Raw genomic sequence first — 27579 nt, 5'->3', positions numbered from 1 at the left:
TTTTAAATTCAGTCAGAAGGTTTTTTTCTGACTGGGGATGATTTCTTCCGGATAAGGAAGAAGCGTGAGATCTGCCACATAGTTTTGTTTTGATTGTTGGAGCCTGGAATTCGTCAGAATTGTCTGTCTTCCAGCAGTTCAGGCAGAGCGAGGATTTTATGCTAGCTCAGCTGGATAAGTGACCCGTTTTTTTTTAACGGACTAGCAGGCAAACCTCCTGTCTACATTTATCATTTTCTTATCTATATAGCTAAAGAGATTTGTCAAAGTAACAGCAATTAAGATAACCTAGATGAGGTAAGACTTTCCTTCTTTATTTACGGAACTAAGGGGGAAGAAAATATAAATAGCTTATCTTTTTTTTTTTATTGCAAAAAGCTGACATGGAAAATTGCGTTTTAAAGATTACAACGGATGAGAGCTTTCTGATTGGGAGAGATAAGAAATATTTTTGATTTACAAGACTTTTGTGTAATATATATAAGGGACTATTTTTTCTGATCTACTTTTTTGTTGTTGTTGTTGACGAATCTGCTCATTCTCTCTGCTACTAGTTATTTGAACGCTGTGAACTAAAAGCTGTTTTTGCACTTCTGGACATTTAAGAGATAAGGACTGTCTAGCGTGTGACGTTAGTTGGTTGGAAAGATTAACTCCTTTGTAACTGGATAAAGAAATAAACTGCTCTTTGCTTGGGACATTGAAAATTGAAGGAGTTTTGTTCTTTTGGTTTTAAGAATGGCAATTAAGAAGATCATGGATGTACAAGAAGGGACTTTATTTCTAGACATGCTTCAGAAAATAATGGATGGGATTAACTCAATAAAACAAGAACTGAGAAATAATAGACAAGCATGGAGAACTGAATTTCATGAAATGAGACAGGAGCTGAAAGAAACTCAGGATTCTATGAGAAAGGAGAATAAAGATAGATCTGGAAAACAAAAAAAGGATGAAAGAGAAATTAAAGGCAAGGTTCAATCTATGGAGATTGGCTTAAATATGGACATGAAAAAAGATTTGGATTACCTGGTTGTGACGGATCCTGGAGATAAATATTACAGTTTGGAATACAGCGCTGTCTCTGAAGGAATTGAAGAGATTGGAGATAAAGATATTATCGGTTCAAAAAAATTCCTGGACTGGAAGGATTTGATGGAACTTGAAATGGAGAAAGTTAATAGAATTAATCCCTGTTTTGTGTCAATGGAAAAACCTTCAAGAAATGTACTAGTGTATCATGTGGAAAAGAGGAGCAGAGATGCGGCTTTGAAACAATACTTCAGTGTTACGTTTGGATTTGATGGTAAGAAAATATCTGTGATGGAGGAAATTCCTATCAGACTTTTATTATATGACTATGACAGCAAGATTTTTGGGTGCGTAAAGATGGAAGATGGACCCAATATGGATAATGACAGAAGAGCGATTTGAAACTACTGGACTCAGTAGATTTGATGAGTTGGATTAATTGACATGTTTATTTAGAAAAAAAAATTGATTGACATATATCTCAAGGATTGGAAACTTCTCTTTGACTTTTTGTGGAAGATTAAAATGATATGATGTTAATGAGATTTGAAACCAACTAAGATAACTGCTGGAGGAAGGTGATTTTATAATCTATTAAGAGATAGGTATGTTATATATTATAGATTTATAGTTGAATTATAGTGTTTTGAAATTACTGGATTTAGTAGATTTGATGAGCTGGATTAATTGGCATGTTTATTTAGAAAAAATTGATTGATATATATCTCAAGGATTGGAAACTTCTCTTTGACTTTTTGTGGAATATTAAAATGATATGATGTTAATGAGATTTGAAACCAACTAAGATAACCGCTGGAGGAAGGTGATTTTATAATCTGTTAAGAGATAGGTTTGTTATATATTATAGATTTATAGCTGAACTATGACAAATCAGAAGTCAATATTTTATATATATGTATTTTTTTTGTATTGTATTAGTTATTGATTTGTGTTTTCTTTTTGTATTATTTTGGTTTTGAAAATTAGAATAAAAATTAATTGAAAAAAAAAAACAGGAGCACCAGCCACGTCAGCCAGAAAATCCCCCAGAGCATTCAGGAATCCATCAGATTCCATAAGTCTCTTAAGGGTGGACCATCTCAATAGGTCCCCCACCCTTGCAGAAAAGAGTAGCTACATTCAGATGTGAAGGTATCTTATAGATCTTGTCTGGGGATTGGGCTGTCCTAGATTGACCATTAATACCTTGATTTTTTTTATAAGTCTCCATCATCCCACAAAAATAGTATCTCAGTCATATCGTGTATTGCTCTCTACGAGAGCTTGTGTGGACTTGAACTCTTGGTAGTCCGTATTCTGCAGATCTGTGGTGCCTGCATTCTCTCATAGTGCTTGTAAACTTCTAGTGATTTCCAGGTACTTCCTGTCCAGGTCAGAAGGGGAAGAGCAGAGAGAGAGAGAGAGAGAGAGAGAGAGAGCATCTTCAGCAGGAAGCTCAGTCCTTTTCTTTTCACTGGCACTTCCCTTCTTGGGGAGCAGGCAATGAGGTGGAGGTGAACTCAACTAGACATGAAGTCCAGGAAAGTCCCCACTTCACTGATTATCTGTCCAGGCAGCACCTGTGAGGAGGACATGAAGGCCTGTATTGCTTACTCTTTAACCTGGCCCAGCCCACCTTTGACAAGTGGCAGCTGGGAATCACTCAAGTACTATAGGATGTTTTGTTCCTTTTGTCGTATGTTACTTCATTTTTTAAATAGAGAAACCGTTTACAAGCTTTATAAATAAAATGGGATTCATGTCTACCTTGACCACTTCCACATCCATTCCTAAGCTAGTTCCATTCTTCCTAAACAGAGCTTGAGTCTTTGCATTACCTTGTTATGAGGGAAATATGTGAGCTGGCTATTCATCTAGCTTCTTTGATAAGCTGTAGTGCTAGAAATGCTTTCGTTATTTCAACTTCTGGCCATGTATTAGAATTATAACTTCAACCTGTCCATGTGGAATTTTCCAGTTGATAAGATCTTGTATCTTATCAGTGGTACATCCAGGCTTCATGCATCCATCTTTCTGCAACTCTTTCTTCCACTGGAAGAAAAGTAAGGTTGATTTGGTGTCACTGGCCTGGACGGTGCTGAAAAGAGACTAAAATCTGTGCAGAATTGAGGCTCTGACAAACATTGGCTCTGTCATTGAACTATTGTGGTTAATCAAAGCTTTGCCGAAGTCCTGTAATTATGTGCTTCACTTGTTTAAAATGCTTAAAAGCATTCTTGTTTTGCTAATCAGGACAGTCTGTAATTTCTTTTAAAATGTTCCTGGTCTGGTGACCAGTCTAAACCTATTTGGAAAGTGATGCCAGTCTCACTGCAATTATCTGCTGGCAGCCAAATTCATTTTGACTGATTCCCCCACTTTCTTTCTTTCTTTCTTTCTTTCTTTCTTTCTTTCTTTCTTTCTTTCTTTCTTTCTTTCTTTCTTTCTTTCTTTCTTTCTTTCTTTCTCTTCCTTCCTTCCTTCCTTCCTTCCTTCCTTCCTTCCTTCCTTCCTTCCTTCCTTCCTTCCTTCCAGCTTGCTGACTCAAGAATCTGCTGCAGATGGCTGTACAAGCATTTTCTACTTCAGGCCAGGTCAGATAGTAGAAATATAATTATGGAGTATTTGTAGTTTACATAGTTGCTAGGCCTCCTGCTTCTGTGAAAATGAAAAGCAAAAACTACAATAGCCCTCTTGTATGCATGGATTATATTAGAATTCCATCAAGTGTGACAACAAAACTCAGTGATGCCCCATTACTGCAGGCCTTCACAATACACGAAGTTGAATGCAGGTCTGCCCACCACATAATGTGCCTGACAGATATTTCATAGACAGCCCCTTTCTGTTTTCTTTATAGCCCCAGACAGACTGCAAAGGCTGGATGGTTGCTGAGCTTCTAGTGGTCTCTGTTTGCCTTGGACTTGCAGGCCCTTCTGTGTCTCCTAAAAGGCATGTTAGCATTTCTCAACCTCCTTCTCCCTTGCCTATTGACAGCTTTTAAATGTGCCTGTAGTCACTGTTTCTAGGCAAGCTTATGAGAGAAGGGAGAAAACAGGTCATATTTTGTTAGGAATTTTTGTGCAATTATGTAGGGATTTATTTCTCGTGGTGATTTCTCAGTGGCTTTTTCATTGCCTTTTACCTCAGGAATGTAACTGAAAATGCCACAGACTAGCTTTTGAGTTAAAGCGAATGAACATTGGTTTAATAGTCTTGATTGCCTTTTAGAAATAATTCCTCTTTATTGTGCCTTTTGAATAAAGCATTTTGTTATTGCTGTTTCTGGCTTCATGATTTATCATATACTTTTCCTTGGCACCTAGCCCCACATTTGTTATCTGCTTTCTAACTGCAGCTGTCTCCTGATAGAGAGCCAGTATGGTGTAGTGGTTAGAGTGTTGGACTAGCACCTGGGAGACCAGGGTTTGAATCCCTACTCAGCCATGAAGCTCACTGGGTGACCTTGGACCAGTCATTGCCTTTCAGTCTAACCTACCTCACAGGGTTGTTGTGGGGATTGCATGAGGAAGGGGAAACCATGTATGTTATCTTGAGCTCTTTGGAGAAAATGTGGAAGATAAATGAAATAAATAAATAATAAAATAAATTTCAGAACAAGAGCAGAACTTGGTTGTTGACCATCTGCCATTCTTTGAAGGGACTCTAGGGATGGTAAACCTTTGCTCTTCTAGATGTTGTTGAATTCCATCAATCCCAGCCAGAATGGCTAATGGCCAGGGATGACAGAAGTTGTAGTCCAGCAATATCTGGAGGGCCAGAGGTTCCCCGTCCCTGACTTAGAGGAATGGCAAACACCTGAGAGCAAAGTTACCATAACACAAAAGTATATGAACAAATGATTGATACTCTTTCTGGTTAAGGAGAAATTATACTTGCAATAAGACACTGAGGAAGGGATTATTGGCATCTCAGAGGCTCAATCCAACCTTCAGGGGCTAGTCATCGGGCTCCAAGCACTGTGTCCAGTTCCAATGATTCTGACTTACTGTGTACCTCAACTGCTTATGCAAAGCCAAAGGCAAAATGTTCTTTAATGTACCCACCCACACAGCAGCGGCAGCAGGTCTTGCTGAGTTTTGTTCCCTAGCTTCTCTGGATAGGGCTCCCTTCAGCTGAGAGAGGAATGGACTGAAGAGCCCTTTAGCTGTGTCTCAACTTGTATGTAAGTGGGCTAATGGATTGAACCAATGTTATTGGGACCCCTCTTGACATTTCAGTTGCTTGCTAGGGCTCTGGCACATGGATATGGTGACCTTCCCATCATTCCATTTCTCTCATGTTTCCTTTACGTTCCCAGCCATAGATACCTCCAAACAGCCATGTGCCTCAGGAAGATCATTTTTCCCAACTGTTCCATGTGAGGGAGGCTTCGCGTCTGTCCTTGAGTAGTGCATTCCAACTTTTTTTTTAAAAAAGGTTATTTGTTCTATATAGCCTCTAACTATTGCTGTATTAATCTTAACACTCAGTCCATCCTCTCAGTATTTTAGAGGAATATTTTTAATGCATTTGTAATGAGCCATGTACTTCAATATTAGCCTCATGTTAAGGTTATATTGAAAGGTGAGACAGGCATGGTGCACTAACCTCAGTGGATGTAAAGTGGAGCAATTATTGCATAGAGATCTGTCTGGTAGTAACAGGAATTTGGTTAATCTGGTCATGCAAGAACAAGATGTAAGAGACTGTGAAGGGAATTTTCAACAGAGGCAAACATTTCTGGACATTTTTCAAGTAGCGTCCCTTTGTAAAGCAAGACTTTGCAGCAGTCTAAAGAACAAATGTGTGAACTCAAAAGACATCATACCCAAGCATACCAGCTGCACATAATACACATGACGGAGCGCTGGGTAGCTGTTGGAACAGCTTTGGATATTTTGATTGTTGAAATCTGGGCTTGCATAATTATTTTGTGTGAGAATTTTGTGGGAATTAACTCATTCTTGTTCATTCTTCAAAGGCAATCTGTACACAGTGAGACTGAAACTTGATCTGTTTTCACCTCTCTACTTCTGATTAGACTCATTGTCTTAGTGGGACCGGCTCTAAATTGGCATGATTTTTAAAAGTCTCATTTTAAAAAACTTGATAGCAATAAAGTACCTAGGCTTTCTTCGGGGTGCTTCTGGTTGTTTTTGTGGTTGTTATTGTCATTATTATTTACATAGCACCATCAGTGGGCATGGTGCTTCAGAGGAGCCTGACCTGGGCAGCTTACAATCTGAAATTCCACAGCGAGAGGCAGTAGAGCAAGTTTCCCCAATTAAATGCCCTCCTGGTGTTTTGACTGATGGGAGTTGTGGGAGTTGTGGCCCCAAACGTCTGGGGGATACCAGGCTGATGAAGGCTGCAATAAAGGGAGAGGAGGAAGACAGAAGTGAGGGCAAAAGGAAAATAACATATGTTCAGTTCATTACTTGAAATGAGTTTTAGTAGGCAGGGGATAAAGAGTAAGTGGTTATGTCAAAAGCTTCATGTTAAGTTTTCAGGAAGAACTGGAGCAAATTGGCATCATCAGCTTTGAATAGGTCTGAAAAATATTTCTGATTCCTGTCACTGGCATCAAATAGGTTTGGGGAGTTTTCCTGCTATGTTTGAAGGAAGACTGCTTTCTTCTGTAGCGCAATCTTGATCATTGGGTGAAATTCTCAATGTAATTAACTTGTCATAAAACCTGGATTTTGAGTGAGGTTTATATACTACAGTAAATGTTTTGTGGTATTATTTTGCAAAAAAACTTTTTTTCCACTCACTTTTCATTTCTTCACTTCTAGGCACCACAGAAGCTCACATTACTTACAGGACCTAAAGATCTATTGTGAATTCCTGTGATGCTCTTCTGATATCTGAGGTGCTATCTTTGTAAATTGAAAACTCCATCCCCTGCACTGATAACATAGTGACTACGTGAATTTTCAGAGCATTGTGGAAAACAATGGGAATTGGCAAGAACACCACTTCTAAGTCAGTAGAAACTGGAAGTCCAACAGAAGGCAAATATGAGGATGAATCCAAGCATTCTGCTTTCTTCTCACTACCAGTAAGTTAAATATTCTAAAAGGTTAAATTGCTTTCCTATGGTGACACAATGTAATCACTCAGCCACAACATCTAGTTCAGCTTAAATAATCACACTGACAAGTGGTATTGAATTAGTCAGGTATTTCTAGGCACTGATCCTCTAAGGAGTGCCCCATAGACATGATTGAGGTCCAGGTAAAAACTCACACTGGGGAAAAAGCATTCTGCCATGGTGGAGATCTGAAAATAGCATGGGTAGGTGGTGCATGTGATATGCCTCCCACTGGTGTCACAGAGGGACTATCTGGAACTTGCTATTTATTTTTGGAGGAGTAAAAGACATCTTGCTAATCTGAATCTCTTGAAAGCTGAGACCTTAGAGTAATAAGTTTAAAAATAATGATGATGATGAATAAATAAATAAATGTATTTATAATAATAATAAAAAATATGTTCACTGATTGGATTGCTCAAGTGACCAAGGCTCTTATTGTTTGGTATTTTAAAAATATAACATGAAATAGGAACTAAGTTTTGTGGTCCTATTTATTAGCAGAAATATAAAAATGCAAGCAGCAGAGTAAGATAAACCAGTCCACACCTTCCCTAGGCACAAATAACAACAGACACAATCTTCTTAGGTAAAAGATAAATAATATTTCCTCACAACCTTTCATATGTTCAGAAACATAGGCTCTATGCTTAGATAAGAGAAAAAGTAGAAAGTCCATCTTAGTCTTTAGTAACGATGCTCTCAAAGGAGAGCATCTGCCATGCGGCCTCCACAGCAGTAAAAAGATCAGCAATGGAGATTATTCAAGAAATCTCCAGGACAAAGGAGGAGGAAGCCAGGTAACGAATCCCACCCATTAGGAAGTTACATCATGTTAAACAGGTACATGGGATATTTCCTCAAATATCCCTTAAAGTGAACATGCAAGTCTGCCTATTCCAACACTTATTTCATTGAGTACAATTACCTAGATAAGGTAGATGGCTTTAAACAATTTCATTTTATGCCACAGATTACAAAACTACGTTCAAGTACTGTAATTCATTAAAGATCTTTTGAGGATAGTTTGACGTTGGTTCATCTCAACCTGGAAAAACCAGGCCATAGCATCATTCTACTGTTTGGTGTACTGTCAGCCACTGAAGGCTGCAGTAAAAAGATGGGTCTTTAAGGCCTGTTGGAAACAGGCCTGATTTTCCATGAAATTAAATGCCTCCTTGGGCTCTTTTGGGAGGAAGGGCACAATATAAATTGAATAATAAATAAATAAAATTCCACAGCTTTGAGGCTACTGCCAAAAAGTCCCTAATCTATGCGCCTCCAGCATTATTATCTTTGCAGACAAGCACCTAAACTAGGCCTCTGAAGCAGATCTTAAAGTACTGGGAGATTGGTGTGATTGTATGCAGTCCTTTAAGTAATCTGGTCCCAAGCTGTTGAGGGCGTTAAAGGTCATTACCAGTACTTTAAATTGGACCTGGAATTTGCTGGCAACAGTTGCAGCTGGTACAATATATGCTGTAGGTTCTGACTACCTGGCATCAACCAATAATTTGACTGTCGCATTTGTACCATTTGGAAGTTTCTGAACCATCTTTAAAGGCAATTCCATGTACAATGCATTGCAATAGTCCAGCCTGGAAGTCACTGCAGCATGAACAACTGAGGCACAGTCCCCAGTTATTGTTGCAGCTGGCACACTAGCCAAAGCTGATAAAAAGTACTGCTGGCCACCACTGTCACCTGAGCATCCCCAGTTAGCTTCAAGTCCAGCAGGACAACTGCGAACAGTCCTTCAGAGGGAATATAGCCCCATCCAAGACTTGTTGCAAACCTGCATCCAGAGTAGTTAGCTTTCTCTCTTGCAGAACCTCTGTCTTGTCTGGATTAAGTTTAATGGTTTACCCTCACCCAGCCAACATAGCCCCCAGGCATCAGTTCAACAGCCTCCTTTCAATGAACAGAAAGAAAAGTGCATATTGATGGGGCTTCAGCCCAAATCCCTAGCTGACTTCTCCCTGTGGTTTCATTTAGAGATTAAACACTTCAATACTGGATAGTTCTGAAATATTCTAATTTGTTTCTGAGCGCTTTCCCCCAAAGGGTACCATGATTACTGTTCAAATTCTCTTCCTAATTATACTCAATGCTTTTCTAGGAAAACTGCTATTTAAATTTTTTTTGTCTCTGCTTTTTCAAAAGTGATGCATCATTGCAGGGGGTACACTCTTTGCCATCAGATTTTGTTAACAGCTGTTTTCTATTACTTCTCTGGAAGTATATTGGTAACCACGTCCAGGATTATTGTATTATCCTGGATGAATAGTTTAAGTTGACATAATAAGTGACCTCAAACATTGCAGACGTAAAACCCCTCAAAAGTTGCATACGTTCATCAGTAGGACTTGATTTTCAATAAGAGTGTTATCTTGTGGTAGTGTGCTGCACACACTTTGCTGGCACACTAGAGAGCTAATGTAGCAAAATGGTTAGTGTGTCAGACTGGGGCCTGGGAGAACAGGGTTCAAATTCCTACTCAGCCATGGAGTCAACTGAGTGACCTTGGGCCAGTCCCAATCTCTCAGCCTCACCGGATGGTTGGATAAAATGGAGAGGGGAAGAACTATGTACACCACCTTGAGCTCCTTGGAGGAAAGGCAGAATATAAATGCAGTAACAAATACTTTTTTTTCTAGTTGGTCAACTATATAGGAATAATAGTTTCTCGAAAGATGGGAGTTTGCTCTTTAAAAATTCAGTGAGTTAAAAATGCTGTGCTCTTTGTTTAGAATATAATTATGTATTTTTCCTAGAAGATACAATTATATAAAAATCTATAGGAACTATCTATTCCTTTTTATTTTTCTTAGGTTGTGATGAATGGCGGAGCAACATCAAGTGGTGATCAAGATACGGAAGACACAGAACTTATGGCAATCTATACTACAGAAAATGGAATTGCAGAAAAGGTATCTTTCAGGAGTAGAATCAAAGATGGGCTCTGGTACAACCAAATTAACTGTTGCTTGCTCCACTCAGGACGGCTCTGAGATTGTCTCTAGCTGGTCACTTGATATTTTGTTGGTGGGGAGGCATAGGAAGGTAATTCAGCCACTGTCAAGAGGAGTATGTGAATGCTGGTAATATGTGGAGACGATGAGGAAGATCTTGAAGAATTGAGATGAAGACGGTGGGGATGTGTTTTAAGAGAACTCTCTGAGTTACAAAAATGGATCTACTGATTAATTTTCTTGTAAATTTTCTGGTTTAAGGCAGGCAGTGCAGTTTTGAAAAAGACATTGCTACCGCTAGCTCAAAATGAACGATGAAGTATGGAGCAACATTGTTCTGTGCTCTTGGTTGATCATGATGAACAATATATCTGGTTCATGAAATCATATTTGTTGCATAGTTATTGCCATGTGATAGCTGGTTTTATGAGACTGCCTGTCAAACATTTACAGTGTTCCCATCCTGTGAACCCTATATATCAATGGAAGACAAGGTTTATCAAGTGACACACTCTGCATTCAGTAATCATTATCTTGACAGGCATTGTAAACAGACCTTGACAATCCTGTAGAAGCTCTCAGCATTCTCTTGTCCTCCTCAGTTTTAACACTTCTACTCATATTACTTGTTTTTTCCCTTTGTTTTCCTTGTGGTTCCTGACATTATCCATGGTTTTTGTTAAGGCTTCAAGGCAATGCCTCTAGATATGGTAAAGGCCAGCAATACTCATTCCATAAATTCTGCTTACAAAATGAATATAGCTTGTGTAGTCTACCAACAAGTGCTGAATTTACATTGCCATATTCCTTTTTTTGAAATTAAAATATTTCAAAAAGGTTGGAGACTGTAAAGCACAAAGAAACAAGGTTCATTTCATAAAGCGTCTTTTTTTTCTGAACCTTTAGGCTTTTTTGCCATCACATTTTCATACTTCTGTGCAAATCTTCAAAATGAGAAGTAAGAATATCTGGTTTCCCTCAAGATTTATAGAAGAGCTTTTGGAACTACAAGTTGCCCTTCCTGATCTTATGTGATCTGAAAAATTACTCTTTAACTAATTTCCCTTCTTTTCTAATCGTCCATAATTTATATTTAACTATTAATCTCTGAAACAAAGGTGGCATTACAAACAGAAATCCTCAATCATTTTGCCTTCCTGAATAAATTATTGTTTACAGCTGAACTCTGGAAAAAGGTTTGTGCAGCATGACAACTCCTGATATTGTAAGACTGAACATCAAATTGTCTACCTCAGCCCATGCAATGCTGTATAATCCTAAAATCCACTGATAAATTATTATGGTCAAAAGCATAAAAAAAATCAAGTACAGTTTTTCCAATAGGTGCTTTTTCTGCAAGCATGATCAATATTTACTTCATTAAACAAGTGATTTGATGTTCAGTCTTATAATAACAGGAATTGTCTTGTTGCACAAACCTTCTTTTTACAGAGTCCAGCTGTAAATACTAAGCTTGTTCAGGAAGGCAAAATGACTGAGCATTTCTGTTTGTAATGCCACCTTTGTTTCAGATATTAATTTGGCAGCTAGGGATTTGCAAGGGAGCCGGTGCCAGTGTTGGACCACCTAGACTATTTCCATGATTGTAGAAGGTAGCAATCATAAGGGGATTAAGCAATTGCATCATGTTTAACTACTAGGATAAAGTTATACAACTGGATTTCCAGGCTCTAGATTCCAAGACATATAGTTTTACTGCCTAATCTATCTAAAGTAATATTTTTTCCTGGTCTGACTTGTAGAGCAGAACAAACACAACCCCAGATAGTGCAGCTGCTGCCTTAGTACGGGATACTCTGCCTGTGGTAGTAAGAGGAAATAATTTCTGGCCCTTTTTCTAAAGGAATCATGGTGGCTTATGTTACCATTCTTATTTTGAACAAATGTTTCCCACATCACAGCCCAGCACTGTATCAACTCTTTTTACATGACGCTCCTTGTGTCCAGTGATGTGGGGCAGACTAGAAAATTTTCCACCATTATATTTTTCATGGGGAAAAATCCAGTTTTAGAAATACATTGTTTTCATAAAATTAATAACGAATTACACATAATTAATTACAATGCAAATTAAATGGGGCCACTGCAATGGGCAAAGTCAAATTGAAAAATCAAAGTTGCAATTAATTTTTTTTCAAGCAACTCCTGGGAAGCACATATATTTGTGCCCACAGCTCATTAGCATTTTATGTTAACAGATCTCTTTTTTGAAATCTCAATAATGTAAAGGAAGCTCACACTAAATGATCTCATCTTAAAATATTTATAAGTATTCCAGTAAAATAATTTCCAGTATTTCAGTTCAGCTACTTTGGGCTATCAGAAAAAACTTTTTAAGGTATTTATACAGCAGATAAAAAATACAAATTTTCCTTACTGTGAATTCCTATTTGTAGATAAGGCTGGAGGACATTCTCTGATAGGGATGGCTCCTCCTACTGGTCTTGACAGGCAGGGTCTTCAAATCATTTTACCTCCTCTCCAGGGGGAGGAGTGGTCCCGCCTTCCAAATCGTCCTGGCAGATCAAACACAACCCCTGAACCCCATCTGAAGATTCTGGTCAGAAACCCATCAACTGGAACAGTGAACACCGAAAAAACTGATAACAGGGAAAGAACGGAAACCGGAAAACGAAAGGCAAATAACAACCCATGGTGGAAGACACAGACAAATCTAAACATCATATGAACATGTAAGGCAGTGGCATAAGTTCTACACACCCCAAACCCCTCCCTCCAGACAGATGCTGCGGAGGACAGAGAGGTGGGCAGAATGTCCTCCAGCCCTGTCTACAAGTAGAAATTCACGGGAAGGAAAATTTCCATTTTTGCTCCGTAGGGCTGGAGGACATTCTGTAACAGGAATATAGCAGAGTAGTATGTGCAGCCACTGGCCGGGCTTCCTCTGTCCCCATCTAGATATGCAGCAACCTCTGGAGGACCTTCCTTCCAAACCCAGCATTAGCTGAGGAATATGAGTCTACGTTGTAATGTTTAACAAAGGTCTGTGAAGAGGCCCAGGTGGCAGCTCTAAAAATATCCATAATGGGGAACACCCCCCCTTGCATGTCGCTGGTGTCACCACCCTCCTGAGCAAATGCATGACAACACCTGATGACTCACTCCATCTGCAGAAGATCCTGCCTCCGAGTACTGATCAACACCAGAGAAAGAAGCACTTGAATCTGACTGGTTCCCCCCTGCGGACGACCGCCAAAGCCAGAAGAGGCAGAAGCAACATGCAAAGCCATCAATGCCTTCCCACACAACCAGGGGCGGAGAGCAGCCAGCCATGCACAAACACTGCCCACATGTTGCTCAACACCCACCCACCCCGGAACGCCCAATGCCGAGGATGCTGAAAAGGCAAGAGAACACTGAAATTCAAAGCCATGCTAATCGATGATGCAGGAAGAGGGAAGCAATCAAGTAATCCCGCAGGGATGTTGTATGCCGAAACGCATGACCAATGGAGCAGTTGGGGCAAACCTTAGGCATGAAAAGGTGTATCAGATTACACCACTACCTTAAACAGGATGGGAAAAAATAAAACACAAGCTATGCATGGAAAGACATGACCTCTAACACTGACAACGTACTGGTTGACATATATTGCCACCAGAAATTCCATCTTAAGGGACAAAATCTACTGAACAAATAGCTGTCAGAACAGCGAGGACACAATTCAAACCTCAAAAGAGAAATTGGTGTGCCCCTGGAGAGAAAAAAAAGCCAAACTCTTCATGAGATGTTTCTGGAAGAGGTGTGAAGACAAGGTTGGATCACCCAAACTCGCTAGAACCCTACTTGAAATGGCCGCCTGTATTTTAATGGTGCTGTAGACCAGCCCCTTATTGACCCCCTCCTGGAAGAAAGCCTCCGAAGCACAGAAGAGAAAACACCTCCGGGGGAGCTGGACACCCCATTGCTTGAGACCCGCTTCGAGGCAGGTAGAGTATTTAAAATCTTGGGTCAACAGACGGGCACCCTGAACATCTGAAGCCAAGGACTCCAGGTCCAGGCAAATGACCTGAATCCCTAGGGTGCTGACCCCAGGGTGACTACCTGGGTGGGAAGAGCACCCCAACTGAACAGGCTGGCATCTGTGGTCAGGATCAGTCTCTGCAGTTCCTCCCACTCCATTAATTGGAGAGAGAAGAACTACCATTGTAGCCCCCTCCACTCTGGGTCTAGAATGGACACCTTAATTCTCACCTTTGCTGGAATGGGATCTTGGGATGGAAGCAGATGCTGCTGAAAGGACAGAGAGGAACCACAACCATCAGACCAGATGATCGCCTGAGAACATCAGATGTTGAGACGGCAAGTGCCATCCTGCAATCAGGTGTGAAGGGACATGCCTAACGGCAACCGGTAAATTTAGCTACTATACTTCAGAACAGTTTGACATCAGCCAAAATTTTGAGAAAGAAGCTTCTCCAGCTAGATGAACCTTCTCTCATTTATGTGTCTGCCAGAAACATGGCAGCTTGTGCAGCACCAGCCATCCTCATAATCAAACCTTTGTTTAAAGGGACATAAAGGACTAGAAGGGTTGGGGCTGCTTTTTCTCTTAATTAGACAATACAGAAACAAACATTTTCTCCCCAGATATCTCACCCCTTATGTTTCAGAGGGAGGAGGGAACAGACACAGCCAACCTGAAGGTCAACAAGGTTTGAGGGAATTGCTTTGTGTAACTCCTTCGCACAGAGAGAATACACTGGTCGTTCAGATAGCCACATTCTGACATGATATACGACCTTCTCCAGTGAGTGCACTAAACATATCCACAGCTCCACTCCTTGATCTAAACTCCAGGCATAACAGGGCTGGACACAAGGAAGAGGGGATCCATTGCTACCTGTAGTGAGTTTCAACATAGACATCACAAACTTGAGTGATTAACACAGTCTCCTAAATCTAGATTAGCACCCATTGCTTCAGCTGATAAATTCTGGGTAAAGGGACCCCATCTCTGCCATCAAGGCAGAAATAAGGGGAAACTAGGACAATTCAAAAACTTCAAGGAAAGAACCAACTTAGCCTTCCAAACGGTACTGAAGTGTTGTAGGAGACACAAACAAGCACCCATAGCCAGGAACTGGGAGGAGGGATCAGGCACCACAGGCTGTTCCTTGTTTTACACCAAAATCTGCCTGGCCATAGCCAAGGAATCAGGTGCAGAACCCAATTCCTCCACTGAAAACTCAAAGCAGAAACAGCCACAGACTTCTTACTGGTGCATCCCTCATAACCTGGATAAAACACTGCTGGAGGAGCTCAAGGGAGAAGATCCTGCAGAATGGCTGCTTGAAGGAGAACTGTAAGATCTCCTTATAATGTGACTCATAGTCCCAAGTCCCCCTTACCCTCATGTCTCCCCCAAGGGGGGAAGGCCCCTTAATCTCCTGGGAATATATATATAACCTCTAACCAGGAAAGAAGCGGAGGAAAAACACCTTCTGCAGAGAAGGACACTGGCACACCAGAAAAAGCAAGGTTACTCACTCCACCCTGATAATAGCACAACTGATTCATGGGCAGGCAGAAAGGTTATAGTGCTTTGTAGCAACCCTAGCAACTAAGTTAGTCTTATTACTGTACACCGTTAAGTTTTCCATATGGCAGCAAAAGCCAGAGGAAAATAAACTGATAGGTTTACCAAAAATGGAGGGGAAAACCTTCACTGTCCCCATAGCTGATGAATGAGAGGAACGCCTCCAGCATCACCAATTATGCCACCAGACAAGATCAGCCTCACAAGACCTCCTCTCGGTCCCACCAGTCAGAACAGCTAGGCTGGTGCGGACCAGAGAGAGGGCATTCTCGATTGTGGCCCCCACCCTCTGGAATTCCCTTCCTTTTGACCTTTGACATGCCTCCTCCCTGATGGGTTTTCGCTGAGCCTTACAGACCTGGCTATTCAGGCAGGCCTACAGGATTTCTGGGGTGGATTAGTCTTATGATGTATTAATTGAAGGCTGGTTTTAGATTAACTGCTGATTGTGGCTTTTTGATTTGTATATTGTATTTTACTATGTTATTGTATGTCGCCTAGAGTGTCCATTAATTCGGACAGATAGGCGACTCACAAATAAAATTTTATTATTATTATTATTATAAGCTATAAGGCCTCCATACTTTTTCCCAGTAGGGGCTGAAAAAACTTCACAGGCAAGCCGCCTTGGTTGAGGCTGAACCACCAGCCCCTCTTCCTCAGAAAGTCCACCCTCCTCCCTAGCAGGATCAGAAGGTGAATGAGAAGAGTCAGGCAGTGGTCTCTCTTTCTTTCAGGGAATTGTTGAAGGCAAAAGCATGATCTGCATCATCTTCCCTCACAGCACGATTCTTAGCCGAGTGCACAATGTCGGGAGAAGAACTGGAACAGAGAGGAAGGAGAGCCCACAGAACTGCTACTTGTGGGATCTCTTTCCCTTATGCCTCCTGGAATGGTGCCTCCTTTATAGGCTTTCTGTGAAGACGATCTCCCCCTCCTCAGTTACCACGAGGGAGGGAGTCCTTACCCTCTTAGAAAAACTGGCATACCCATGAGATAAACCCTTCGAGAAAAGCTCATGACTGACATAGGAAGCAACATGATGGGAAAGGCACAAGACTTAACCCAGGACATGAATTTAGGGAACTCAGAGTGCGGGGGGGGAAACATTATGGCCATCACCATGAAATGGAGTACTCACCCCCCCTCCCGCTTCTGCTTGGGGTGGGTGAAGAAACCGCCCTGAATTCTTTTAGCCATGAGGCATGTTGGTCAGACATGTCTCCCACATAACCAGAGGCGTGGTGGGAGACTGTTGAAGCAGCAGAGGAGTCCATTAAAATGGCGGTCATGACTGTCCTGCGCAGCTATGACAAGTGCGGGAAGCTCCTAAGGACACGCTTCACCGGCACGCGAGCGCTGCTCAACCCCCGGATCGAAGAACAGCCAAAACCCGGATGACAGCACTGAAGCAGGCAACATTGCAGGGGAGCCTGGTGACCACAATCCCTCTCGGTATGGGTGTTGCAGAAACACGGTCCCCACAGAACTACCGGCCAGTTGGACCCACAAAGTCTAAAGTGGCAGCCATAATAGCAGTAAAGCACAGCACCTTGCCAAGCTCTGTAACCTCCATGCTGCAAAAGTGGTCCCAAATGCCCAGCTGGAAAGTCTCATCCCTCATATTCCACCCCAAAACCACAGTTGTAAAGGTGGGAGAAAGTCACGACAAAAGGAAAACTGAGGAGATAACAGAGAAGAGGCTTGTGGTGAGGGACAAAAACGAGACAGAAAATCTGAAGAATGAAGGAGACGAGAAAAAATTACTCAAAAGAGGTAAAAAAATAACACAAAAGAGGTAAAAAAATACAAAGGATTTGAGTAACAGCAAAAAGACCCAACCTTCACAGACTGTAGGCAGGGTTGGTCTGGAAGGCAGGCCGACTCCCGCCCTTGGAGAGGAGGCTAAAGGATTTGAAGGCCCTGCCTGTTAAGACCACTAGGAGGAGTCACCCCTATTAGAGAATGTCCTCCAGCCCTGTCTAGCAAATTAACATGACATAATTCTAAATGTTTTGTTTACTTAAAAGTATTGTTTAGTCAAACATACGAAATCTCCATCAGTTTTAGACAAGTTGAAAAAAATGTTTCAGCAAACTCATGTCATTGGCCTGGTTCATACCTAACATGAAGCCATGGTTTGTTTAACAAAGCTTAACCATGAGTTGCCACACAGTTGATCAAACAAACCATGGCTTGTTTTTTTCAAAGTTTGTTTTGTTTCTCAGCTCTGTTTTGGTGAGTGTCCTGGGTGGGGTGGGCACCAGTCACAAAATGGCTGCCGGGGGGCATGGCATAACATGAAATGGTTGCCATGGGCAGTATGAAATAATACAAAATTAGACTGAATAAAGTCATGGCGAAGCTTTTTCCTTAATGGCATTTGTATACTAGAAGAGTTTTAATTTACTGAAGTTCTGCCTGCCATACAGCTGCTAAAGGACCGTACTTTCCCCCAGTGACAACCCTAAGCCAAAGCCTAGATTGCCCTCCTGTACCCACTTACCTATGAATAAGCCCTATTAAACACAAAGAGACTTTGGAGTAGACATGTACACCATTGTAGTGTAAGTTAACTATACTGTGAATTCTTATTATGCCTTAACGTGGTCCTGTGCAGCAGGAGACATTACTAAACCTCTTTACAAAGTTTTCACATTCGCACATTTGGGGGTGCGGGGTTGGCAGTATTCTTTAAAATCCTCCTGCACTTATTGTGTACTAATGCTTGCAGAAAATAACTTCTAGGGCCTGATCTCAGACAAACCTACCACAGGAAAGAAGCAAGTAAAGGCAAAATACAGAGAATCCTCAAACTAGAAAACAAGACAGAAACCAAAAAGTACACTAAAGGGGGGGGGACAGCAGCTTTTTAGGACCCCAGGGATTCCTCTTGCCTGATGTCCACACAACTCACTTATTAATCACAGCTCTGACTAAAAACACTGACAGATGGGGCAGCCAAACTGGTTTAGTTCACGGAAGTTGCTTAGAGGGGTACCTGCACATCTTGCTTCAAAGCTTTTTTTTAGGAGGGTTATAGACTTTATTTATTTAAATTATTTCTATCCTGCCATTCTACCCTGTAATGCGGCATTCGGGGCAATTCACAATAATACACAGTAAATAAAAATGCAATCAAACATTAAAATAGATAAAAATACATAAAATACAATTAACAATTCAAGGAGAGTGATTTTAAAAGGGGGGGGGATACAATCAGTTTCAGGCTTACTTTAAAATATAAACAAACCCAGAAAGCTCAGAGTTGGGGTCTGCTGTCCACACTTGTTGCTGCCATTCTTCCCATGCATGCCACTTTCACAACCCCTGCTCTAAAGGGAAGCATTGCTTTCACTCCTGCCATTGTATATGTGGTCAAATGTGTTACCATGTTGTGTCTTGCTCGAATACAACCCTGATTTGAGTCTATCAACAACGATTCAGCTGTATATTCTGAAAGGAACACATTCCTTTTAGTAAGTAGTAGTACTTAGGAAATTTCTCTTATGCAAGTTTAGCCCCGTCCGTATTTTTAAATGTCCTTGTACTGATTTCATATGCGGTTTGCTGTTCCTCATGCTCTCCTTGTTTGTGTAATCCAGTTGGTTATCATAATCTTCCTTTTGGCATAATGTGCTGTGGTTATATCACAAGAAAGGAATAATGCCATTCTTGTATTAAAAGGCCAGATGTTGGTTATATGAAAGAGTGGTGTGTGTATCTCTCTTGCATACTTAGTGCAAATGATCACTTGAAAGGTAAAAGGGTTTGGCTTTAGCTACGTGTATTAACATTGCTTTGAAACAGGACATAGATCTTGCCAAAGGTGCCCTCATAATTATGTTGCGAAGCATGCTGAATTCAGTGCATTATTCTATAACATTAAATGATTATTGATTTATTTCTCCCCCTGATCTGTTTTTGACAGAGTTCTCTGGCGGAGACACTAGATAGCAGTGGAAGTTCAGACGCACAGAGAACAGATATGATATACACAATTGAGGATGTTCCTCCCTGGTACCTCTGCATATTCTTGGGATTACAGGTACAGTTAATTTATGTTAAGGGAAAATATCGCTGTTGTATTAGTCCTGCTGAGTAATATTTAATATTTTAAGTATTACTCAGCAGGAGGAGAACATTTAACTAATGCAGACAACTGGCATAGGAATGAAAGACTGTAAGAATTGGTGTTGGATTGCAAACAGCTTTATTCTAGTTCTCTAGTCCTCTGAATTTAATTACTGAAGTTGGGAAGGTGAGAAGGCAGCTGCTTTCATGGTGCTTCAGTGTAGCAACAAGACATTAGTATGCTGGACAGAGTGAAAGTATTTTTGGAGCCTCTGGAAATAGGAAAATGTTTGTCCTGTTGCTTAAATAGGCAGATTTTGCATGGCTTATGAAGTAACTCCAGGTTACCAAAAAGTCCACAAAGCTAATGTGTCTCATTACTGGGTGCATTAATTGGGCACCTTAAATATAACCCATAAGCTAGTGCTGTGGTTTATCAATGGGTGATGCTGGGATTTTTAGTCTGCACAACTTTGCTGCCAAAATGAGATCACTGGGAGGGCAGAGGTGGTTTCACCATGAGCCAAAAGGAGGAGACTTAGATCAGTCAGCTGATCTAAGATGTCATTAAGAGCAGCAGAGTAGGAGAGAGACAGATCTAGCCCTTGGACACAACAAGCCATTGAAATGAATGGAAACTTTGGAAGTGCATGATAATGCTTTTGCACAGTTTTTATTCATTTCATTTGGCCTTGTGTAGTCTCAAATTTAGTAGGAAGGGAATGCCATTGATCTGGCCCTGCTGAAGAGCCATATGTGTACATGTCCTCTGGTTCAGAATAATTCAGGAGAAGAAAACCTAAGGGGGCTTTGTCTGCAGTGATGTTTCCAGCCCTCTGAGGAATGGCTGAAATACCTGGATAGGTTTAGCCTGAAGAAGAGAGGATTAAGTCGGGGTGATACCAATATCTGAAGGACTGTCATGTAGAAGATGGAGAATCTCTGTTGCTGCCAAGGGCAGGAGTAGAACCAATGGCTGGAAATTGTAGGGAAGCAATTTCAGCTAAACAGAAGGAGGTGTTCAATAATAATGCAGGCTGCTTTGGGAGGTGGTGGACTCTCCTTTGCTGGAGGCGTTTAACCAGAGTCTAGATGGATATCTGTGAGGGATGCTGTAACTGAATTCTGTATTGTCAGTCCTGCACTGAACAGAAGGATGCAGTAGATCCCTTCCAACTATGATTCTAATTGATAAACCTTCTGGCCTGTGAGCTTTATTGTTCCTGTGCCCAGGCTCACTGCTTTTGGTATCAGGGTGTTCCAAAGGAAAAGGTGCCTTCCAGTATGTTTCTGATTAAACAGTGTTATTGAGTGCTCTGTAATGCTGAAGTATCATTTTTTAAGTCAATGACTGTCTTTTGTATGCATAGAGGCTATTGCCATTTTATTAGATATTTAAAGTTTTAGAGTTTATCTGTTTATAATTTATATAGCATCATTATCCTTATGGGAATAGATATATAACCAAAATTTCCCCAGAGCTCTTACAATATAAACCTATCTCCGTCTCTATGAGTGCTTGACTCTGCCCAGAGGTTTTTCCATCACCTCTGCAGAGACCGAGAGTTTGCTGAAAGCAGGGCAGTGGCAGAGACTAACTGGCTCTGATTTGTAACACCTGGGGCTGGTGAGCTAATCTGTGGGCTCCCAAGAGCTATAAATTGTGAACCAGCGCAGCCTGACTGGCCAGTACCATTGTTGATCCCAAAGGGGATTGCTGCATTGGGGTTGCAATGATGGTGAGTGTGCCACCTCCTAATGTTATGCTTTTTTGTGGTATGTTGTTCTAGGTCTATGGGACGTTATTTCCTTCTTTCTTTTTTAAGAAATGTGGATTAATGTTGCCTCTAGTATTGCCAGGGTGGGAGTGTGCCAATCTAGTGGGAATGAGCACCCCTAAATGGGGGTGGGGGCAGGCAAATTATACGAACCCCAGGAGAGAGGTGGGGTAGGCTGCTGGAATCTGTGGGTTTTCCCCTTCTTTCTTCTCTCTCTGCTATAATTCCTTTGTATCCCTCTCTCCTTTCTTCCCTGCTGTCTGGGTATCTTCTTGCTGTGGTTGATTGGATGGGCACTCTATTGTGAGTGTCTGGTACACTGAGTACTGTTTTGATTGGTGGTTAGCTGGTTGCAACATGTGTGTTTGTGGGGAGTTACACAGGGCTGGGATACGCTGGTATCATGTATCTCAGTGACCAAGGGGAGAGATAGGCATGGCCGGAGATGGGGAGTGTGGAGACAGGACAATAGATGCTTGTATCTCATGGCTATATCCAGCTCCGCACAGCCCCACGGTTCTATTGGCTGCTCTTCCACTGTGCCCAATAGCCTGGTGGTGCTGTTGTTAAATGCCAGGTCAGTACATAATAAGACTATGCTCATTCACTGTTTAATTGTTGGTGGGAGAGACAGGTGGGCCAGATCTTACCCAGGTCTGCCCTGCTTGGGTACTCGGCACAGCACCAACCCAGGTTAGGGAGGGTGGGATTGCCGTGGTTTACCAGAGTTTATTCTCCATCACCGGGAAACCTCTCCATCTTGGAGCAAGACTTGAGGGCCTGCATCTGAGCTGGGCCTTAGAGATAGACTAGGGATACTTTCGGTGTACCATTGACCCAGCTGCCCAACAGCCTCCCTGACCAAGCTGGCCAAGGTAGTCTCAAGCGTGATGTTGAAGGAATCCCAGATGATAATCCTGGATGACTTCAGTATTCATGCTGAGGCTGCTGCCAGACTAGCTCAAGATTTCATTGCCTCCGTGGCAGCCATGGGACTGTCTCGGGTTGTCATCAGCTCGACGAAGCACAGAACAGGACATACCCTTGATTTGGTTTGCTCCAAGTGGGGAGAGGGGTGTTTTGGAAATGGGGAGGGGGGTCTCTGTGATTCCACTGTCATGGTCAGACCACTTCCTGGTGAAGTTTGGACTCATGACAAATATCCCCTCTGCAAGGTGGTCCGTCCCCTGGAGACTTATGGATCCTGATGATTCCTGAATGGGGGACTATCCAGTGGATAGGGCAAGCAATCCTGTCAAGGCTCTTGTCTCACTGTGGAACTGTGCAATGCGGGGGGCTATTGACACGATCTCTCCTGCACATCCTCTCAGGCGCTGTGGAGCCCACAATGACCCCTGTTAATTTAGGGAGCTGTGTACAATGAAGCAGGCTGGACAATGGCTAGAGTGCTGATGGCTTAGAACTTGCTTCGAGGCTGACCAAGCACTGGCCTCCGTGGCAAGCATGGGATTGCATAATCACACCTACCATGTGGCAGTAAGGGCAGTGAAGAAGGCTTACTTCACGTCCTTTATTGCATCCTCGAGTAATCATCCAGCAGAGCTCTTCTGGGTCGTCCAGAATCTGATCCCACCTTCTACTGGGGATGGGTCTCTGGAGGCAGTGGAAGCCTGCTGTGACCTTCTGGCCCATAATTTTGAGGAAAGCAGCTCTACTCTGTAGCAATTTAGATGCTACCATTGTGGCTCCAGCTACGTTTTCTCTGACTTTGTGGGATCAGTTTCAGTTTAGAGGCCTGATGGTGTGGACAGGGTGCTCGCAGGGATGCATCCAACTCCATGCCTTCTCAATCCCTGCCCGTCATGGCTATTGGAATTGAGCTGAGGAAGGCTGACCAGGTGGGTCAGGGAGTGGTAAATGCCTCTTTACATGAGTGGGTGGTGCCTGCTGCCTTAAAGGAAATGGTAGTGTAGCCACTACTGGGAAAAAAACAGCCCTAGTCCCAATGTTGTAACAGCTATCGCCCGATCGCAAATACTCTCTTCCTGGGAAAGGTGGCTGAGAGGATTGTGTTGGAAAAGCTGTAGACATTCCTGGATGAGACACATTATCTGGATCCATTCCATTCTAGGTTCAGGCCTCGGTTTGGGACTGAATCAGCCTTGGTCACCCTGATGGATTATCTGTATAGAGAGAAAAACAAGGGGAGTGCAACTATGTTCTTGCTGCTTGATCTCTCAGCAGCTTTTGATAAAATTGACCATGGTATCCTTCCGGACCGGTTCTGTGGCATGGGCATTGGTGGCACTGTGTTGTGGTGCTTCGTACTTGCAGGATCGTGTCTAGAGAGTAGTATTGGGAGAGTGCCCTTTGCCCCACTGGTGTTTACACTATGGCGTGCCACAGGGCACTATCTTGACCACGGTACTATTCATCTATAGGAAGCCATCGGGAGTGGTCATCAGGAGTTTTGGAGCAAGGTGCAATTAGTACACTGATGGTACCCAGCTCTATTTCTCCATTTCATCTGAATCAGGAGAGGCTGTGCAAGCCCTGGACCAGTGTCTAGATGCAGTGGTGGACTGGATGAAGGTCAATAAACTGAGCTTGAATCCTAGAAAGATGGAGGCCTTGTGGGTGGGTGGTTCCCATGTCTGGGAGATAGGTCAATTGCCTGTCCTGGATGGGGTTGCACTCCCCCTAAAGGAGCAGGTACAGTCTGGAGGTATTCCTTGATCCATCCCAGAGGCTCAAGTGAGCTCTGTGGCCAGGTACCTGACTCATCCTTCTGCATGCAGAGCATGCACTTTACAGTTCAGCTAGGGCGCACTCCCCAAAGTCTATCATACTCGAAATGCTGATTAGAATAATTTTCCTTACAGTGAGGATTCTTGGTAGGATAATATGCAATTTGTTGCTTTTATTTTATACTGGCATTTCCTGATCTTTAATAGCAATCTGCCCAAGTGAAGGTCTGCATCAAGGTGTTGGTCATTAGGAAGTGGTGGTGGTCTTCAGATGGCTTGTAACAACTTATTGCACAGATACTTATTTATTGTCTCATTATACTAGTATGGTTTGGATATAACCATTGTTTGTTAATTTCAAATCCCATATATCCAAATGTGTATCTGTGGAAAGAAGTACGGCCAGACCTCCACTTCCATGCCCATACTTGGATGTTTTTAAGGCTGGAAGGGCCACTATTTTGAGACCTTGCAGATGCATATCATGAACATCTATAAGCCAGGTTTCCTGGAGGCACAGCAGATCGAATGATTGCATACAAGGGATAAACTCAGGATCAACAAACTTGTTTAACCAACCTGCCATCTAAGGTTTTACAAATGTTTTATAAATATGTTTTATTATAGGTTTTCCATATTGTTACTTATATTGTAATGGCCATTGGCTAAAAACAATAACAATAAAAACGTCTGATTATATAAGCTGCTTCTGCTTGTTTTGTGCTGAGGTGTGGCACCAGTTCTGCTTTTGTTTTGCTGATGACATGAGTATTCACAGTTAAGCTTTGTTTTAAAAAAAAAATGTTTATCTGTAAGTAGAAGTTAATTGATGGTTGCTTGGAAGTAATTTAACACAATCAGTTGAGTGTCAAAACTTGGAAATATATTGCACTAGAAAATATGTTGTTGAGCTATTAGTAATTGTATAAACAGGTTGAAGGCAACAATACATCCTGATTGTAAATAAGATAACCCTTTGTATTTGCAGCACTACCTGACCTGTTTCAGTGGCACTATAGCAGTGCCCTTCTTGCTAGCAGATGCCATGTGTGTTGGATTTGACCAGTGGGCTACTAGCCAGCTGATTGGGACCATATTCTTCTGTGTTGGAATCACAACTTTGTTACAAACAACTTTTGGGTGCAGGTGAGTTAGAGGATGGTATTTTATCGCATGTTAACTCTTTAGAGGTATTTCTGTCCCTATCCCATGCAACTTGTTAAACTGTGGCCAGCGATACAAGAATTAGTGCAGCCTTTTTAAAAAAAGTTGACAGAAATAACTAGCCCATCTGAACATACTTACTTATTTATTAGAATAATCATTAACTATTAAAAATCAAATAAGCAGTCAAACAGCATGACAGATGATTAAAACATCAGAATCATGTGAACCTGCCTTCTGCCAAGTGAGGCCGTTAGTCCACCCATCCCACTGTTGCTTTCTCTGACTAGCAGCAGCATTCCAAGCTCTCAGCCAGAGGCCCTTCCCATCCCTGCCATTTGCAGTTCTTTAGCTGGGGATGCTGCTAAGGATTGAGCATGGAATCTTCTGCTTGCAAAACAAAAGCTCTGCCTTTGAACTTGGGTGACGTGGCACATCAGCAGTCTAGAATGGGGAGAAAAACAACAGTGAACTGCTTTCCAGTTACAGTCACTGTGCTGCCTAGTTGCCTGGAGGTGATTCTTGCTCACCATAGGCCTGGGGTCACCAACCCGTCGCCTGCAGGTGCCATGGCACCATTGAAGGCCTTCATTGGAGCCCTCTTGCAGGGGCCCCAGACCTTGAAGTTTCACTTTAAAAAAAGTCTATAACCCTACTAGAAATAAAGTTATGAAGCAAAATGTGTAGGTACCCTTCTAAGTTATTTCTGTGAAATGAGCCAGTCTGTCTGCTTCTGCCTATCACTGTAAATAACCAGTGAGTAAAGTCAGAGCTGTGATTGAAAAGGGAGTTGTTTGGACACCAAGCAATAGGAATTCCTCTCCCCTTTAGGGCATTTTTCCTGCTTCTGTTGTATTATCTAGTAGTCCTTGGAATCTCCATAGTTCCCCCTTCCTTTTTTCCTGGTAACTAAGATGCATATTTCCTGTGGTGGGTTCTTCTGAGATCAGGTACTCCCTAGAAGTTACTTTCTGCAAATACTACTACACAATAAGTGCAAGAGGATGTTAAAGACTCCTCAACCACCGAATGGCAAATGCAAAATGTGAAAACTTTGCAAAGAAGCTTAGGCATTTCTCCTGCTGTACAGGAGCTGATGTCCAGGCACTCAGTAAGAATTCACTGTCTAATTAAGTTACAGTAGAATGGTATACATATCTGCTTCAAAAGTAAGTCTCTGTGTTTAGCAGGGCTTACTCATAGGTAAGTGGGTGCAGGATGGCAGCCTAGGCTTTGGTTTAGGATTTGCATTGGGGAAAACAGGGTTCTTTTAACACCTGTATTTCCACAATCAGGACCAGCAGCATAGCTGACTTTTCAGGATGTCTGGTAGAGGGGGCAGGGGAAGAGAGTAGCAGCAATGACTGTACACTCTCTAATTTTGTGTTATGCCATAGCACCATTTTGTGACTGGTGCACTCAGTGCTCTCTCAAAATTCAAAATGTGCCCTGTGGACCAAAAACGTTGGTGAGCTCAGCCATAGGCATTGAGGAATAGCTTAGTTGTGTTACCTCTAATGGCTGGTAGACCAGCTAGCGTTTTAGTAAATTAGCAGAGTTTAGCTTAGTGTAGCTTGTTCAGAGTTCTGTGCAGCATGGGTGTGATTTTACCTGAGACAAAGCAAGCTTTTACCTTGCTTTGCATCTCTGAGACTTTGTTTCAAAATAAGGAAAGACTACTTTATTAAAAGAGATACATACTGGATAGGAAAAGTGCTACTTCTATCTCACTAAATAAGTTGGAGGATGCAGTGACCGTGCTTGGACATTGCCCCTCATGCGAGAGGAGAGAGACAAAGAGAACATGGCTCCTTCTCCTCCGGTGGTCAGTAGAGAAGACAGAAATGAGAAGGCGAGCCAGAGGTGTTAACAGCTCCCTGAGATGTATCAGTTTACATGGAAGGAAGACAGAAAAGATGAGCACAGGTAAGGGCAGTCTAGCCAGCTAGGAGGACTGTCTCTCTCCCCATGCAAAGAGGACCAAATGGGAGTTGCTCTTGTCATACTTCTAACACCCCTTCTCAATGAGCATTTGGTTCCGTTCACGAGGTTCATCCTGTCTCACAGTTTCTTGAACCTGACTTTTCCCAGTGCCTTCATCAGAGTGTCAGCAGTCATCTCTACGGTTGGACAGTACTCCATCTTGAGTAGTCCTTGAAGATAAGTGTCTCTA

General features: G+C 42.0%; 1 protein-coding gene across 10 annotated transcripts in view; it reads left to right on the top strand.

The window, feature by feature from the left end:
• Positions 1-27579, top strand: part of SLC23A2 (solute carrier family 23 member 2) — a 138317-nt gene that overhangs the window by 46914 nt on the left and 63824 nt on the right. For all 10 annotated transcript variants that reach the window (XM_061592420.1, XM_061592423.1, XM_061592424.1 and 7 more), the window contains 4 exons: positions 6831-7096; positions 9961-10059; positions 19614-19730; positions 25231-25388. In XM_061592420.1, the coding sequence (XP_061448404.1) occupies positions 6992-7096; positions 9961-10059; positions 19614-19730; positions 25231-25388 (479 nt within the window). In that variant the 5' untranslated portion in view covers positions 6831-6991. The remainder of the gene's footprint in view (positions 1-6830; positions 7097-9960; positions 10060-19613; positions 19731-25230; positions 25389-27579) is intronic.

Source organism: Rhineura floridana, chromosome 12 (assembly GCF_030035675.1).
Source record: "Rhineura floridana isolate rRhiFlo1 chromosome 12, rRhiFlo1.hap2, whole genome shotgun sequence".
Classification (NCBI taxonomy): domain Eukaryota; kingdom Metazoa; phylum Chordata; class Lepidosauria; order Squamata; family Rhineuridae; genus Rhineura; species Rhineura floridana.
The sequence above is the reverse complement of the archived record's forward strand: the minus strand, read 5'-3'. Positions and strand labels throughout refer to the sequence as shown.